The 15537-nt window shown below is 35.9% G+C and overlaps 2 protein-coding genes across 5 annotated transcripts; one reads left to right on the top strand and one right to left on the bottom strand.

The window, feature by feature from the left end:
• Window positions 1-1180: 1180 nt before the first annotated feature.
• On the top strand, window positions 1181-10325 carry LOC127119812 (uncharacterized). Of its 4 annotated transcripts, XM_051050142.1 has the most exons (4): window positions 1182-1581; window positions 5161-5247; window positions 8312-8787; window positions 8861-9961. In XM_051050142.1, the coding sequence occupies exons 3-4, from the start codon at window positions 8329-8331 to the stop codon at window positions 9029-9031; spliced, it is 630 nt and encodes a 209-aa protein (XP_050906099.1). In that variant the 5' UTR covers window positions 1182-1581; window positions 5161-5247; window positions 8312-8328; the 3' UTR covers window positions 9032-9961. The 4 variants fall into 4 exon arrangements, 2 of the variants coding, with proteins under 2 accessions (XP_050906100.1, XP_050906099.1); XM_051050143.1 differs by lacking the exon at window positions 5161-5247 and having other exon boundaries at window positions 1181-1581; XR_007802921.1 differs by lacking the exons at window positions 8312-8787; window positions 8861-9961 and adding an exon at window positions 10189-10325 and having other exon boundaries at window positions 1184-1581.
• LOC127119811 (disease resistance protein RPM1) lies at window positions 1667-5104 on the bottom strand. Its single transcript, XM_051050141.1, has 2 exons — window positions 4514-5104; window positions 1667-4258 (listed from the first exon to the last, which is right to left on the bottom strand). Exons 1-2 carry the CDS (start codon window positions 4947-4949, stop codon window positions 1839-1841), a joined length of 2856 nt encoding a protein of 951 aa, XP_050906098.1. The 5' UTR covers window positions 4950-5104; the 3' UTR covers window positions 1667-1838.
• Window positions 10326-15537: the final 5212 nt, after the last annotated feature.

The following is a 15537-nucleotide window of genomic DNA, read 5'->3' as shown; positions in this document are numbered from 1 at the left end:
AATTGACTAGTAAAGGCAAAGAGAAATTGGTAAAGAATTTTAAACTTTATAAAATAAACTTTGAAAGAATTGGTGTTTGTTTACACATACATGTTCCAGATATGACTCTTTTCTCTCACACGTGTACTTTGAGTATTTTCAGGAATTTTGTACAAGTAATTTTTCACACACTTTTCTGATAACAACTATCCTATTTATATACAAATAAAACAAGTGTTACTAACGAACAAATCCTAAAACTGTGACACTTGGCTATCTTCCTTTCGCCAGATGCTTCCACGCGTCTTCTGCCAAACGTCACAATTCTTTTGAATTTGAATTTACACTTCACGTCGAAATGACGTCTTTCTCCAGACTCTGTCGGATTGTTGAAATATCATAGCATCATCCGTGTTTGTCAAAGACGTCTTTCCATCTGCAACTATCCTGTCGAAATGTCGAACCATCATTTTGTCGAAATGTCGAACAACTCTTATGGCATCATTCGTCGAAGGAACCATTTTGCATACTAATCTCATGGCGTCAAAAACGCATGTATACAGACAGAGACGATGATGGTTTTTCTTTTTAAAGAGAGGTGTGACCCAGATTAGTTTTATCGAACCCCACGGTGGACACCACCAATGTACTGTCCAAAAAAGTACAAGGTGTGTGTTCCCTCTACAAGGGCAGAGAGACTCACATGCCCTAATAGGTATATTACATGAATGAGATGAGAGCTAGCTCACGGTGGCGAGTAACCTAGTATGGTAGTTTTTGAGACTGTTTAAGGGACCGACTAACGTGAGGCGAGTGGTTTAATTGGCGGCCAGCGCTGCTAAGTTGCAGGAGGGCGATTAAATAACCAATGTTAAGACTGGTGGGAGCGAAGTATTCTTTGAGTAATATTTAATGATATTGAGTGAATATGACTTAGATCTTTTGTCCCTTTGACGGATCACCTATTTATAAGAATTCTCTAAGACTAGGGTTCATGGACCCCTCTCTAGACGTGGTCTCGTCGACTTCCTCTTTATTTTTTGGAAGGTCGTTAGATTGATTATATATCCGAAGTGAATAAAAACTTTTTCTTCCGGACAGTGTGGACAGCTCCAGTGTAGTGTGTTCAAGCGACTTACTCATCCTTCGCCAAATGCGACACTTAAACCTATAATAGACCATATAACCAACTCAGAACTTTTTAATTTATTAGGTCGGTAATTAATCCTGTTTAATTTCCCTTCTCATTTTTCAGTTAACATAAAAACTCATGAATAATGATTTATCATATAATATCAAGTCTTAATTTGTTTAAGAAGGTTAATACTTCACAGTAAATCCATGAACTGCGAATTTGGTTAAAAATCTCCAACTTCGGAACCTTCCTTCAACAATCAATTTTCTAATAACTTTTCAATTTCTACCAAAATTCTTCAAGCAACTGCATTTGGCACTTCTTCATCAACCATAAACTGAAAACGCATTTTCCAAATTTAATTCCTTGTTTCTGAATTCTGTAATGTTTGTCGATTTCGCGTTTGCAACGCAAGAACCATAACAATTTGGTTAAGCTCATGGCAACACAAGGGTTTGGCGATTGAGGTAATTTCTATTATTTTAATTTTATTTGCATCTTGTAATAATGCGTTATTTATGTAACAATTTTAAGCATAGGGAAAGAATAAGATTTAGATATAAAACATTGGAATAATTCTATATACTGATGATCAAATTTAAACAAAGGTGAATTAAAACCTACACCTTTATGTGAAATGCTGAGATATATACATGAAACAACTCAGCTAACTTTGTTAATATACACAAACTACTACACATTTTTGTTATTCCATAATTTATAGCTAAACCTTCCACTGATTCCGGCGTTCGAGGCTTCTCACGACTGTGCCGGATCGGGGAGAACAGTCTCTGAAACTGTCTAGTGCATAAACATCCCAGCCACCATCTCTCCAGTAGGTAGAATAAACCTCTGGTATATGTGATATTTTCCAGTAATGTTTTCCTGGACCATGTTGGCATATTGTCTCCATGAGTTCATCTGGCATATCGAAAAACTCTAGGACTTTAAGTTTACTCAAGTTTTCAATCCCCGACGGAACTTTCTTCAGTGACTCGCAACGTCCAATGCTCAGTTTTTCTAGGCAAGGCATTGAATCTTTACCTAATATCACCTTATTGAGTCCTTCAAATTTGTCAAGGCCTAAAACCTTAAGCTTATTGAATTTCCCACACTTGAAATGCAACAGCCTGTTGTCACCGCCATCGTAAACTTGAAGCAGTTCAAGATGTGCGAGGTTTGGTAAATCCTCCAGATACACCAATGGATCTTGTTTCAAACAACTCCATTTCAGAAATATCCTGGCCAGGTTATGAAGAGAAGTTATCCAACTTGGCAACTCTTGTAGTCTCCCTGACAAATACAATCTTTGAAGAAATGGAGGCGGTGTAGAAAGAGATGCCAAATCAATAACTTTATTCTCACCCTCAGAAGTAATAGATAAGGCACAAAGACTAGTCAATTTTTCAATACAGAAGCAGAAGTCGTTCCCATCTTCCTCTCTGAGTCTCATGATGCCTAACCTTCTTAATTGACTTAGCTCCTTTAACTGTCTTATTATTGAGCCACAACCTTGGTTTGCCTCTATAAAACAAAGCTTTTGTAGTGACTGTAAATTTCCTATTTCTAGAGGGGCTTTGAAACCATATTTGGAGTGGAATTGTGCATAACCATCTACTTTAGACCGATATACAAGGAGATGGCGAAGCTTTTTAAGCTTTACTATATCTGCAGGCAATTCTGTAACACAAGTATTCTTAAGATCAAGTGTTTCTAGGTTTTGCAACTTCCCTAGGACACAGTTTGGGAGCATTTTTACCTGTGTGTTTTTCAAGCTCAGATATGTTAAATGATATAAGTCAATAACTGCTACTGGAAACTTCTTCAAGGGTGAATCTTGATAATCTAAAACATTCAGGAGTTTGAATCCACCTGGGAACAGTTTTCCAAGGGATAAACTTTCAGCCACTCCGAACATTAAGAGAGAACGGAGTTGAGAAACAGATCTATGCTGTTGTCCATTTGGATTTGGTAGTGTGCCGTGCAGCGCAAGGCGCCGAATCTTTTCAAGTGACGCCACATTTTGTTCTTTGACTATTGTTGCAAAGTTTTGGTCCTTGGATTTCAAAATGATAATCTCCCTCAGAAGATCATGGATTCTCAACGTTTTGACTCTTCCATCAGATGTTTTCTCTGCTACTCGCAATAAGTTTCTGTTTAGGAGCTCCTTGAGGAAATCCTCTGCAACATCTTCCCTTGTTTTTCCTTCTTTGGATTCAATAAAACCTTCTGCTATCCATAACCGAATCAACCTCATACGCTGAATCAGATAGTCCTTAGGAAACATGCTTAAATACAAGAAACAGTACTTTAAATAGTAAGGCAAATCATTAAAGCTGAGGCAGAGTACTGTTTTCAGATTATCAAGTTTGCCATTGACTTGAATTTCAGCTCCAAGACTATGGAAAATCATGTCCCATTCATCTATCCTCCGCTTGTCTTTTGTAGCAAGGACACCACTGATTGCTACAATCGCAAGGGGAAGACCCTCACATTTTCTTAAGATATAACTACATATTTCAATTAAATATGAGGGACATGAGTGACCTTGGAAGGTCTTTCTACAAAATAGATCCCATGCTTCATCTTCTTTCAAGGGTTGTAAGTTATACACCTTACCTTTGGATTCTATACAGGCATTTAAGGCCAAGTCAGATTTGCGTGTGGTCATCATGATCCTGCTGCCACAATTATTTTTTGGAAGTGCATATTTGACAGATTCCCATTCATGCATACGCCACACATCATCAAATACAACCAGGTACCTCCTTCTCTGCAACAACTCTTTGATAATCATCTTCAACTTGTCACTATTCATAATTTCCAAGCCTTCTGGAACTTTTCGCCTCATTTCAGAAAAAAGTTTTTGGGCCAAGTCTCTGAGCAGCTCCACAATTTCACAAGATTGGGAAACAGTAACCCAAGCACATGTTTTGAAGTGCTTTATCACCTCTGGATCATCATATACTTTCTTCACTAACGTCGTTTTTCCCATCCCTCCCATTCCAGTAACGGAAATTACCTTGCGCCCTGGACAACTTTTAATCAACCACCCAATCAACTTTAGCTTAGGCCTGTCTATGCCCACTAGATCAGTGTTGTCCAGGAGAAGAGCATCCCCTCGTTGATCATGCCATGCTTTACCTGCTTCAGAACTTGTATTAATCTGACAAGTGAGTTTTGTAATAGAAAAACAAATACACTTTCCTTGTTACAAAACCATTTGTTCACCATGGAACGTTACAACAAAGACATACACAATAGACACAACACTGACTGACACGTAGGTACCAGTAATGATTTAATAAAATGGAAGTGATTGAATGTTATCCCATGTTAATGACCATTAGACTACTCACTATTACTTTAGCTGTAAAGAGTCTTTGAAGTTAGTAGTACCTGTATGAATGGAACTTGAAGCCTCGGAAGAAGTGTCAAGTTTTGTGAGGAATTTCTTATGAATTGAAAAAATAGTCGTCATGCGAGAGTTGATGTTTTTCAACTCATGAGCAATCCGATAACGAGCTTTCATGTTCCTGACGCGTAGAGAAAAAGAGAATCTGTTTGCGTGATTACGCGCCTGGACAAGAAGTTCCAATTCATCAAGAAGATCTGTAGTTTCATGAGCAACTTCTCTGACTTGCTTAACCCAAACTTTGAGTTCTTCATCACCACCCTCTTCTAATGCATCTGCAACCTTTAAGAAGGCTGCTATGAGCTCCAACTGTCCTTTCAGATACCCTGCTTCTGCTTCAACCCCAGCGAGCAAATTCACCTTATTCTCAAATACAGGCCCAAGCCTTTGCAGAAGAAAATTCACGGCACTCTCTGCCATGTTCTCTTGATTTTTCTAGATTAATCACAAACCTTCTGCTAGTCCATAGCAGAGTAGTAGAGACAGACTTTGATATGCTAAATAGAGTTTAGACTTATTAGCTATATAAAAAGTTTTGCTTTATAGTTTCTTATAGACATAACCACTCTTTGGTGATTGTTATATTATAATAATAACTAATATTCTTGGTACACTCTTATTGGCCACCTAGGAAATGAGGTGTTTTTCGCCACATTTTACAAGTAAAGACAGTAGATAGACATGCAAGACTTTTCCTCGTCACCAAAAATTGAAACAGGTCAGCATCACAAGTAGGTAACTAACTGTCTATATAGAAATAAAACATAATTTACTGCAAAAGTTTAATAGATCAACTAAAAGTATGAAACACTCACGTAGATACTAGTACTAATTTGAAAAAATAAAAATGATTGAATATAATTACACTGACACGACCCTGAAACGTGTTAAATCCTAAATATATTTTCAATTTAAAGTGTTGATGTTAGATAGACTAAAAGTAATCTTCAACTATTTATGAAGCTAAAAGAATAATTATTTACAAAATACAAAGCGCGTGATCTTGGTCAAAATTTTGCTGCTTGATTAATGCATTACAAAAATGGTAGGTGGAGTAAGATATTAGATATTTTGGACAGACTAATTTGTTTTAGACTTTACTGATAAAAAAGTTTTCTAATGTATTAATGAAATAATAAAAAGTTTGGGAAAGGGAATGAAACCATTTGCTTGCGTATGCCAAGGCATATGCTGAATTGTAAAAGAAGCAAGAATCTTTGCAGGCTTGTGGAAAATTTGGCTTTTATATATAAAAGAATGCATATTATAATATTGAGCATATTGTAGATAAATAATCACTATTCTTTGCCTTAATGGTGCCATGGTGAGGACATAATGGGCTCTATATTTGACAATAACAAGAGTATTGTTCATTGAATACAACTATAGCATGTTACTTTAAAGGTCGATTTAGTGGAAGAATTCTAAACTTAGAAGGAATCCCTATTAATATTATATATGGACAATTTGGTTGATGTTCAAACGCAAAGTCAAAGACGGTTTAGTTGCTTGTATGACTATGAGGTAATGGGACTTATGGACAGACCTGTTGATGTAATTTACCAAATAAAACACTTATGCCTTGAGTAGGAAGAAATGACCCATAGTGTTATTTTTAAACATCATCCCTATTAAAAAATGTAGAGGGTGGCAAACGGGTAGCCCCACCCCGTTTAAGTCCGCTCTGCAAAGTCGGCAAAAAAATGAGACGGTGCAGGATGAATATTGTTGAGGGTGCGAATTTAAAACTTTGATCCGTCCCACAAAAAATAGGGTGTGGTGGGATAGATTTATTTATCCACGAATTTTGTGTATTTGAGTGCGTCAAAAATATATTTTCGAATTAAGATGAATAATTTGATGTTTCTCCACCGATGAGGGTGGGAGAAATAATGCCCTAAAAAAACGAGTTAAGGGCATATGCAGGCCTGTGTCCAAAACACGAAGACAAGTGGCAAAACATGCAATGAAATCAGTAAAATGAGAAGTGTGGATAGCATCGGATTTTTGCCTTCTTTCATACTAAAGATTAAATTTCAAGATTCCGAAATCTTATATCCCTAACGGCACACTCCAGGAGAACTACCTTTATCTTCTAAATACTAGCAAGTTGTGTAAGCCCTTTTTTGTGAAATTTTAAGGCACTTTTTAATTAACAGTCAGACATATTGCTCATTTGTACCTAACAATCACTCATTTGAATTCAAAAAAGAATTTTTAGAAGTAACCTCTAACACATATATAAAGAAATGCTTAAACAATGTCTCATTTGAATTCAAAAAAGAAATTTTAGAAGTAACATCTAACACATATATAAAGAAGTGCTTAAACAAATATGTCTTTCAACTTGAACTTTTGCATAGAGATAACTCCATTTATGCAATATATATAAGTCTCAAATAGTTGGATATATAGCTTGTATTTGAGTGAATAGTATTCCATCCGTTCATTTTTAAGTGTCATTTTTAGAATTTGTATATATATCAAGAAATTTAATAATAATAATTATTTTTTAAACAATAAATTTTTTTTTATCTATAATATCCTTAATTATTTATTATATTTGTTTTATTTTTTCTCTCTATATAATAATTATTTAGGGGTAATTTTGATTAAAATGTATTTAATACTACCTTGAATTTAATAAGTGACAATTAAAAATGAATAATTTTTTTTCAAAAAAGTGACACTTAAAAAAAGACGGAGGGAGTATTAATTTGATGTATTTTTAGTTAATTAATGATATTTTGTATTAATTTGATGTATTAATTTGATGTATTTTTAGTTAATTACTGATATGTTGGTTGAAATCGTGCTACCTAAGCAAATGATGAATTGAAGAATATTCTTTAAGCTGAGATAAAGTGCTAAGTTGTCAAAAATAGATAATGACGAAAAAATTACAAAAAATTAAAGTAAAAGTTGACACTGCAATGTACTATCATGGTACTAGCCTTTAAAAAGAAATATGTTTTACTATTGGGCCAAATTTATTGGATAAAAAGATGGCCCACAAACCAAAATATGGAGCTATAAATAGGAAACAACCTCTAAAAAAAATGGAATAACATGAGGGAATTTCTTAATGCACATAGTGTTACTTAGGCACCATGTGAAAATACTTAAATGTCTCTAGATTTTGGAGATTCATCCTCGGACACGCCAAATTTTCAGTTAACGTTAAAATATTTTTGAGATACATCTTCAAATTTATTTTGAAGATGCATCTCTGGAATGTTTTGGAGCTTAAATCCCGTCACAACCCTTCTCCTTCCTCATTTATGATATTTCTCAAAATCTCTTCAAACTCTCTCAATTTTTTTCTCATCAACAAGTCCAAAATAAAACAATCAAACTTAAAGGATCTTCAATTAACATCAGAAACATCATCCAACACTGAAGCAAAGTGAAAATTTGTAAGCTTTTTTTAGGTTTTGAATTTTTGTGCAAACGAGTAGAAATTGATGATTAAGGTTAGAAATGAGTAGAAATTGCACGAATGATAGGTTATACATAGTGTAAAACATGTTTGTTGGTTGAAAATGATGATCAAACCATTATTTATGGGGTTTGCATGTATGCATTGGCGCCATTGACGCAGCTGTTGACTTGCAGAAAATTCCGAAGATGTATCTCTAGAATTTTTCAACGTTTCGGTTTTTTAGTAATCGGAGATGCATCTCCGAAATTTTTTCAGTCTCTTTTTTTTCTCTTGCTTGTAGTGTTGCTTGCTTGCACTAATTTTCTGGTTTACTTTAACTTATGGGCATTATGGATGACAGACACAATAGACTGAGACATGGGAAGGTTGCACAACATGTTTCAGTGCGGTGGGAGAAGTCAAGTTTTAGAGGCTCATATTCCCTCTGGCCATGCAGATGCATCTACTTCTGCGGCTCATGCTTCTCCATCTTCTTCTTCCTGTAGGAGAAAGGTTTCACCTACCTACGCATTATTCCCTCCATTCTCCCGCATGCGTCAGATTTCACCTATTCAGGTGCCAGAGATACCCGAGTCATCGGTGGTACCAGAGGTACCCGAGTCAACGGTGGTACTAGAGGCACCTCCTACTACTGATACTGGTGATGATTCTGAGCGAGTGCCTCCTCCTACTACTGATGTTGTTGAGTCAGTGCCACCTCTGAACAGTGAAGTTACTGATCCAAAGGCATTTAGAGGAGACCCTATAGATTTGTCACTATTGCCTATATACCCAGACCATACTGTCATACATATCTGGGACAGAGAGATGACATTAGTGAGATTCATTCTTTTTAATTTACATTTATTTTAATTGACAAGTTTCTGACATTGATATTTATTTTCTGCAGGACCGTGACCTGTTGAAGTTTATTAACCATATGCGGAAGATTACTGGCTTGCCTCAACCGAATGAGTATTGGTTTCAGGCAGCTTTGCTCCTATTTGGGATGAAGGACTTGTGCATGATCGGTTATATTACGGTCAACCATGGGATGCTTAATGCATTCGTGGAGAGATGACACTTAGAGACCTCGTCATTTCATCTCCCGCTTGGTGAGATATCTATCACACTCGACGATGTGTCGTGTTTGCTACATCTTCTGATAAGGGGAAGACTTCTAGATCATGGGACGATAACCAAAGACGAGGCACTCAAGATGATGGTATACTATATAGGGGTTGACCCTACAGAGGTGAATGAGGAGTTGGATAGGAGCAAGGGGCTCATGCTAGGTTTGAATACCTGAAAAAGATATATGAAGATCAGTTCTAGAGAGCACAGCAGGCTACAGGTTATGACGAGCAGGTGGGGTTCCACACAACGCATGCTATTAGAGAATACATGCTATATTTGATTGGCACTATTATTTTTATGGACAAGAGTGTCACTTATTTATATGTCATCTACCTATAGTACTTCAAAGATTTTGAGCGGATCCATGAGTACAATTGGGGGCGATTGTTTGGTCTACTTGTACTCGAAGTTATTAGAGGGATGTAGATGGAAACCGAAGCAGGTCACAAGCAACATCACACTACTGGCGGTAATATTTATTGGTCTTTTAATCTTTTTGCTCCAGGATATCCAGCGATGCCAGCTCATCAAAAGATACTAGAGGAGGAGCAGACACAATTAGATCATGTTGAAGATTTCTTGCCTAGATGTCGTCGCATAATGGAGATTACGCATGCATGTATTGATAGAGGTGTCTTCCCTGATGGGTATTATGTGAGGCAGGTCCTAGATTCCATCATGACGGAGGCACGTGGGCCATTGATGTACCGGAGACAGCGCCAGAGGGCGTGAGATTATTGGTATAGGAGGTAAAGGAGATGTAGTCCGATAGACACAGTAGTGCAGTAGTATATAGTAGTTGTACTATAAATTGTTTTTTATTTTCACCATATGTTACTTTATCGTTGTATTCGACTTTATTTATATATGACGTTTGGATCATCTGGATTTATATACATCTTTTTTGCATATGGATTGTATTGTTTATATAGATTGTATGGTTTAAATCTTCATCTGAGTAAACGTAAACAAAATATCACATGAACTATTATGTTCTGATAGGTTACAGAGATGTATCTCCGTAAAATAACCGGAGATGCATCTCTGGTACGATAAATATGTAAAATGACTTCTGAGTGTGATGCATGGTATATGTTTTAGATTGTTACAGGGATACTTTTCTGGTTCATTTAACGTTTTAAGGTGCGGCTGGAGATGCATCTCCGGAATCTGGGGACATTTAAGTATTTTCACGTGGTGTGTAAGTAGCATATAGGATGCATTAAAAAATTCCCTACACCGGGAGGCTACGAGAATATACAGAAAGAAAGAAGGAGACAAACCAAAGTAGAAAAAAATACCATTTTTCTCCCTTATCCAGTTATAAGCAATGTGACAGTGAGATGCATGACACAAAGGATCACCTGCAATTGGTAAATTGCAAGGCATTATCGGTTTTTCTTTAGGTTTATCAATTGTATTCATACCTTTTTAGAAATATGTAACCTAATTTCTCAACACTTTACATTTACTTTTCTCACTATGAGCTAAATCTCATTTGTTGGATAATGTGAAGCTCATGAATAACAAGTAATATTTGAATGTGAATGAATGTGGTTTAATGTTATTTTTAGTTCTTGTGTTTTATTTTTTCATATATTTAATTCCAAGTATGATCATCTTAGGGTGAAATAAAAGTTTATTAAGTTGTGGTAGTTCTTAGTAAATTGATTTCAAGAACTAATATAATAAAGTAGCGAGTAAACATACAAAGATTTCAAGAACTAATATAATAAAGTAGCGAGTAAACATACAAATTAGGGTCATATGGGTAAAAAAATATTTTACTTAAAGTGAAATGGTGTTGATGACACTTTAAAGATAATGTAATCTTAGTTACTTATCGCATATTCTCAAATTATTATGAAAACAACAACATGTGTAATTACAATAAAAATATCAATCCATATAGTAACAACTATAACTCAAGATGAAGGAATCACTTAAATTTATCATGGCTCAACACTCAAAATCAATTGAAACCTAAAACACCTCAAATACCACCTGGTTTATTTACATCAAGTCAGAATGTGGTACCTAATGGGAGTAACCATATGAAGGAAATACTTGAGGCATTTATGAAAGAAACTAATGTCTTTTCTAATGAAGCAAATACCTAAATTCAAGCTCAATGAGAAAGTATCAAGAACCTATAGAAGGAGAAGTCACCAAGCATTTCATACGAGGCTACAGACGTGTCACTAGATTCCTCTGGATCCATTTTTTCAAAGAAAATATTTGTTCAAGAAATACCACCTCACCTCCTCCATTTCTCAAAAGGACAAGGAAAGCTAAATAAAATTAAAAAAATTGGAAAGTTTATGGAGAAATTGAGGAAGTTGCACATCAACCTCCCTTTAATTGAAGTTATACATCAAATACTTAATTATTTCAAATTCATGAAGGATGTCTTAACTAAATGGAGAAGAGTAAGAGAGTTTGAGATTGTTGCTTTAGCTTATGAATGTTGTCGAATTCTCAAGGTAGATTACCTCCCAAGCTGAAAGATCTAGGTTGTTTCACAATCTCTTGTACCGTTTGAGACACGTATGATAGAAGAGCCTTATGTGATTTGGACATGAGCATTAATATAATACCTTTGTCAATACTCAATAAGATTGAAAATGAAGTTGTAAGAAACACCATTATAACTATACAACTACTTGACAAAATCATTTGCTACCCTTAAGGTAAATTAGAAGATGTGCTGGTAAGGGTTGATAAGTTCTTGATTCTGGCTTATTTCATCATAATGGATTTCATGGTTAATTAGGAAAATCTTATTATGTTGGGAAGACCACTCCTACCTACCGGAAGGAGTCTTATTGATGTTGAGAAAGGAGAACTTACCATGAGGTTTAATGGTCAATAAGTTGTTTTCAACATGCTCAATGCATTAAAGTATCTTGATGAAGAAGATGTTGTCCGTTCATTAATAATAAGCAGTGATTCTTTAATTTAAAAATAATTTCTTCAAAATCAAGATGATTTGAAGACAAAAATATAAACTTTTGATGGTAAGGACTTTATTAAGAATTTTATCTTAAGTGGGCCTCCACTAAAGCCACTTATTGCTCGTGAGACTAACAAATTTGAGACACTAGAAATATTTTATTATATGATAAAGGATAACATCTCATATATGCATATTTGGAGTGGTAACTAAAATTTTAACCAAAAACATTTTCACTCGATTTGGCACCCATTTGAGAAATTATAAGTTATGAGGGGACTTGTTTCTATAATAAATTGTTTGGAGATTTGTTGATTAAATATGGCTTGAAGAACAAGGTTGCAACATCTTGTTGTCCTTAATGAAGTGGACAAGTCGAGTTTTCAAATAGGGTGATTAAGACACTTCTAGAGAAAATGATGAATCCTTTAAGAAATGATTGTTTCAAGTACCTTGATGATGTTTTTTTGGACATATAGAATTGCATTTAAAACACGACTAGGAATATCCTATTTAAACTAGGGGAATTACTTTATCCACCCCATGGGGTGCTAGTTCACCACGGTGAAAAGTCACAAAGACCCCTAGATTCTAGAGCTGCATCTTTGGGCGCATCCAAATTACTTACACTCAATGCTTTAGTGAGTGAGTCACCCCATTTTCCCCAAAAATATATATGGCGATGCATCTCCGTAATAAATCTTATTTCAAAACTCAACGTTTTACGCTCAATGAGTTTTACAGAGATGCATCTTCTGCATGTTTTAATTAAAATAACTCGCGCTAGACCCTTCCTCATTCCTTCTTCATTTGTTAAACTTTCAAAAACCCTCCAAAGAGCTTGTGAGAAAGATTCAAGTGCTCCATTTTTCAAGCTTTAACAATATTTCAACCACATTGCAATTGATCAGAGTACATTCCATTCAAGCTTTTGCTCAACAATTCTCAATCGGTAAGTTTCTGATTTCCTTTTTATTTTTGAGTTGTGATGCATGTTTTAGGTAAAATAGGTTGTTTAAAATGAATTAGTTTGTAGTTACATTCAAAATAGGTAGTTTGTACAGATATGCATTCACATTTGTTGGTGTTTATAGGATTTTCTGCAATCGCACATTTTTTACGGAGAGGCATCTCCGAATTTGGCCTTTCCTGTTTTACGGAGTTGAATCTCCGGATTTTACTTGCCTTGATTTTGATATGATTTTCTGGTTTGTATTATAGGAATAATGAATGAAAAATAGGACAAATTGCGGCACGGTCGTGTATCCCAACTGCATTCGTTCGTATGGAGAGGGAAGTGCGCTCGAGGCCACAAGTTAGTGTTAGTATGTTTGATGTGGAAGCGTCGACTTTACATGGTCGCATGTATCAGACTTTATAAGGTCGCGTATCTCAGACTTCGACCTACCGAGGACATGTATCTTCTGCTGACCCTAAAGCCCCTAGAGCCCAATAGGAGGCACCTGTTGCTGCTGATGCTCCTGTTCCTGATAGTTTTTTAATAGGCCCCTATGCGACCTCCTTACTTTTTTTCTATGCAGAACATACTACTAGGCATGTGTGAGAAGGATAGGTATATTTTTTTACTTTTATGTTACATATGTTTCAAATTATGTTGTTCAACACCTCATTCTATATTGTTCAATGCCTCACCCTATGTTGTTCAATGCCTCTTTCTAACACTACCCAATGACTTTATATTTAGGGTTCCCCCTAAATATGAGAACCTACTCACTTTCTTCTCAATCACACAACCTGTGATTAGAGATTATAACTCAATAATCAATGTTGAATACTACCACTCAACTATAGACAAACCTTCTATGTCAAGTTACTGAAATATAGAGGTGTACATACAACAATAACAAGGACTCAAAAATTAATCTCTAGCACTCTAAATCTTCAAAGTATTGATTGGCTTCTGATGTAGGTTTTGAGCTCTTTATATAGCATAATAATTCTGGGCTTTTCTTCATGGATTTGAAATTTGATTTCGTCCAAAATTAATGCAGAATTTGTTGGATATTTGATTTGTTCCTTGAATTCTCCAACAAGATATGATTTGTTTTAATTTAAATTCAAGTTTAAATCCTCATTTAAATCTGAATCAATCTTCGTCCAATTTTCAAACAAATCACCTAATAATATTGCTAAGTTTATTAGCAATAATATAAAACTGGATCTTCTAAAACATTTCATTCAAAATGTAGCAATCGAGCGCCTGTTGAGCAAGGCCCATATGTCGTACCAACATGCTGGAGCATCGCGCCCACCATGTGTCCCTTATACAACTTAAGCAAGCTAGACAAATCTTGAGCACTTGGACACTTCTTCATGTTATTTTTTTGCTAAATGCAACTAATCTAAAGGGCCAATCTAATATGAACTACATATGTCCATCACCCTTGATGATGTCTCATGCCAGCTACATTTTCCGATTAGGGAAAGATTACTAAACCATTCTCGGATCAACAGATTTGAGGCACTTGAAACAATGGTGAATTATCTGGGAGTTGAACCGGGTGAGGCCCAAAATGAGCTTGGTGCCATGAGAGGAGTTCGTGCCTGATTTTCATACCTGGTGGATCTGTACAAATACCGCATGGTTGCAGTAGTGTATGCCAAAGGTGATGAAAATCAGCTTTTTTTCCATAGGCAATGTGCATTGATGTCATACTTCTTGTACTTGGTTGGAACGACAATATTTATGGACAAAAGTGCAACCTACGTCGATGTAGTCTACCTGACATACTTCATTGACTTAGAGTGAATCGACGAGTACAACTGGGGGGCGTGTTCGGTCAGTACTCCAAACTAGGTGAAGTTTATTTTGGGGAAACAAGACAAATGACTAGAAGTTGCATGCTGTTTATGGTCATATATTTTCAACCTTTACTGTTACTAATATTTTTATAACACTTGTGTTACACGTGTTACTAATATTTTATCTGAACCACTTTCAAGTGTGTATCATCTCTCACTTTTCTCACATATTCGACTAGGAATCTTAGATGGACTACACTGAATATTGGCCATGTTCTTGCGCCTTTGTCCCGTTCAGAAGGAATCAGAAGATAGAGTCATTTTGGGTGTTTATTGACCGTACTGTAGCAGATAACATATGCTTTTTCCCGTACGAAGTTCACCGTTATACGCGTCCCTTGGATGACATAGCCTTTTACTCTAGATGTTTGTCTTATGGGTCATGTCTGATGTATCCACATCTGTTTGAGCAGGTCATGCGCCAGTTCAGGTTTCTTCATATTATTCCAAGACCTCCCTCTGTGTCGGCTCCTTCGATAGTCTGCCAAAGAGATCTTCATGCCATACTCGATGATTTCTATACTCATCTAGTATCAGATAATGCATGCAATGTGTCAGCTCCTGATCCATGGGATTTTGCACAGGACTACATCCAATGGTTTTATCGAGTCTCACATTCTCACATCACACAAGATGTCATGGGAGCACCATCTAGACCAGCTCATCATGAGATA

Source organism: Lathyrus oleraceus, chromosome 2, assembly GCF_024323335.1.
Source record: "Lathyrus oleraceus cultivar Zhongwan6 chromosome 2, CAAS_Psat_ZW6_1.0, whole genome shotgun sequence".
NCBI lineage: Eukaryota > Viridiplantae > Streptophyta > Magnoliopsida > Fabales > Fabaceae > Lathyrus > Lathyrus oleraceus.
The sequence above is the reverse complement of the archived record's forward strand: the minus strand, read 5'-3'. Positions and strand labels throughout refer to the sequence as shown.

Bases quoted from the DNA above. Each gene is read 5' to 3' on its own strand.
- LOC127119811 (XM_051050141.1), bottom strand. From the start codon at position 4,949: ATGGCAGAGAGTGCCGTGAATTTTCTTCTGCAAAGGCTTGGGCCTGTA. The intron at 4,259-4,513 runs GTACTACTAACT...GTTCTGAAGCAG, and splicing joins TTCAAGTTCCATTCATACAG to GTAAAGCATGGCATGATCAA.
- LOC127119812 (XM_051050143.1), top strand. From the start codon at position 8,329: ATGGGAAGGTTGCACAACATGTTTCAGTGCGGTGGGAGAAGTCAAGTT. The intron at 8,788-8,860 runs GTGAGATTCATT...TATTTTCTGCAG, and splicing joins GGGACAGAGAGATGACATTA to GACCGTGACCTGTTGAAGTT.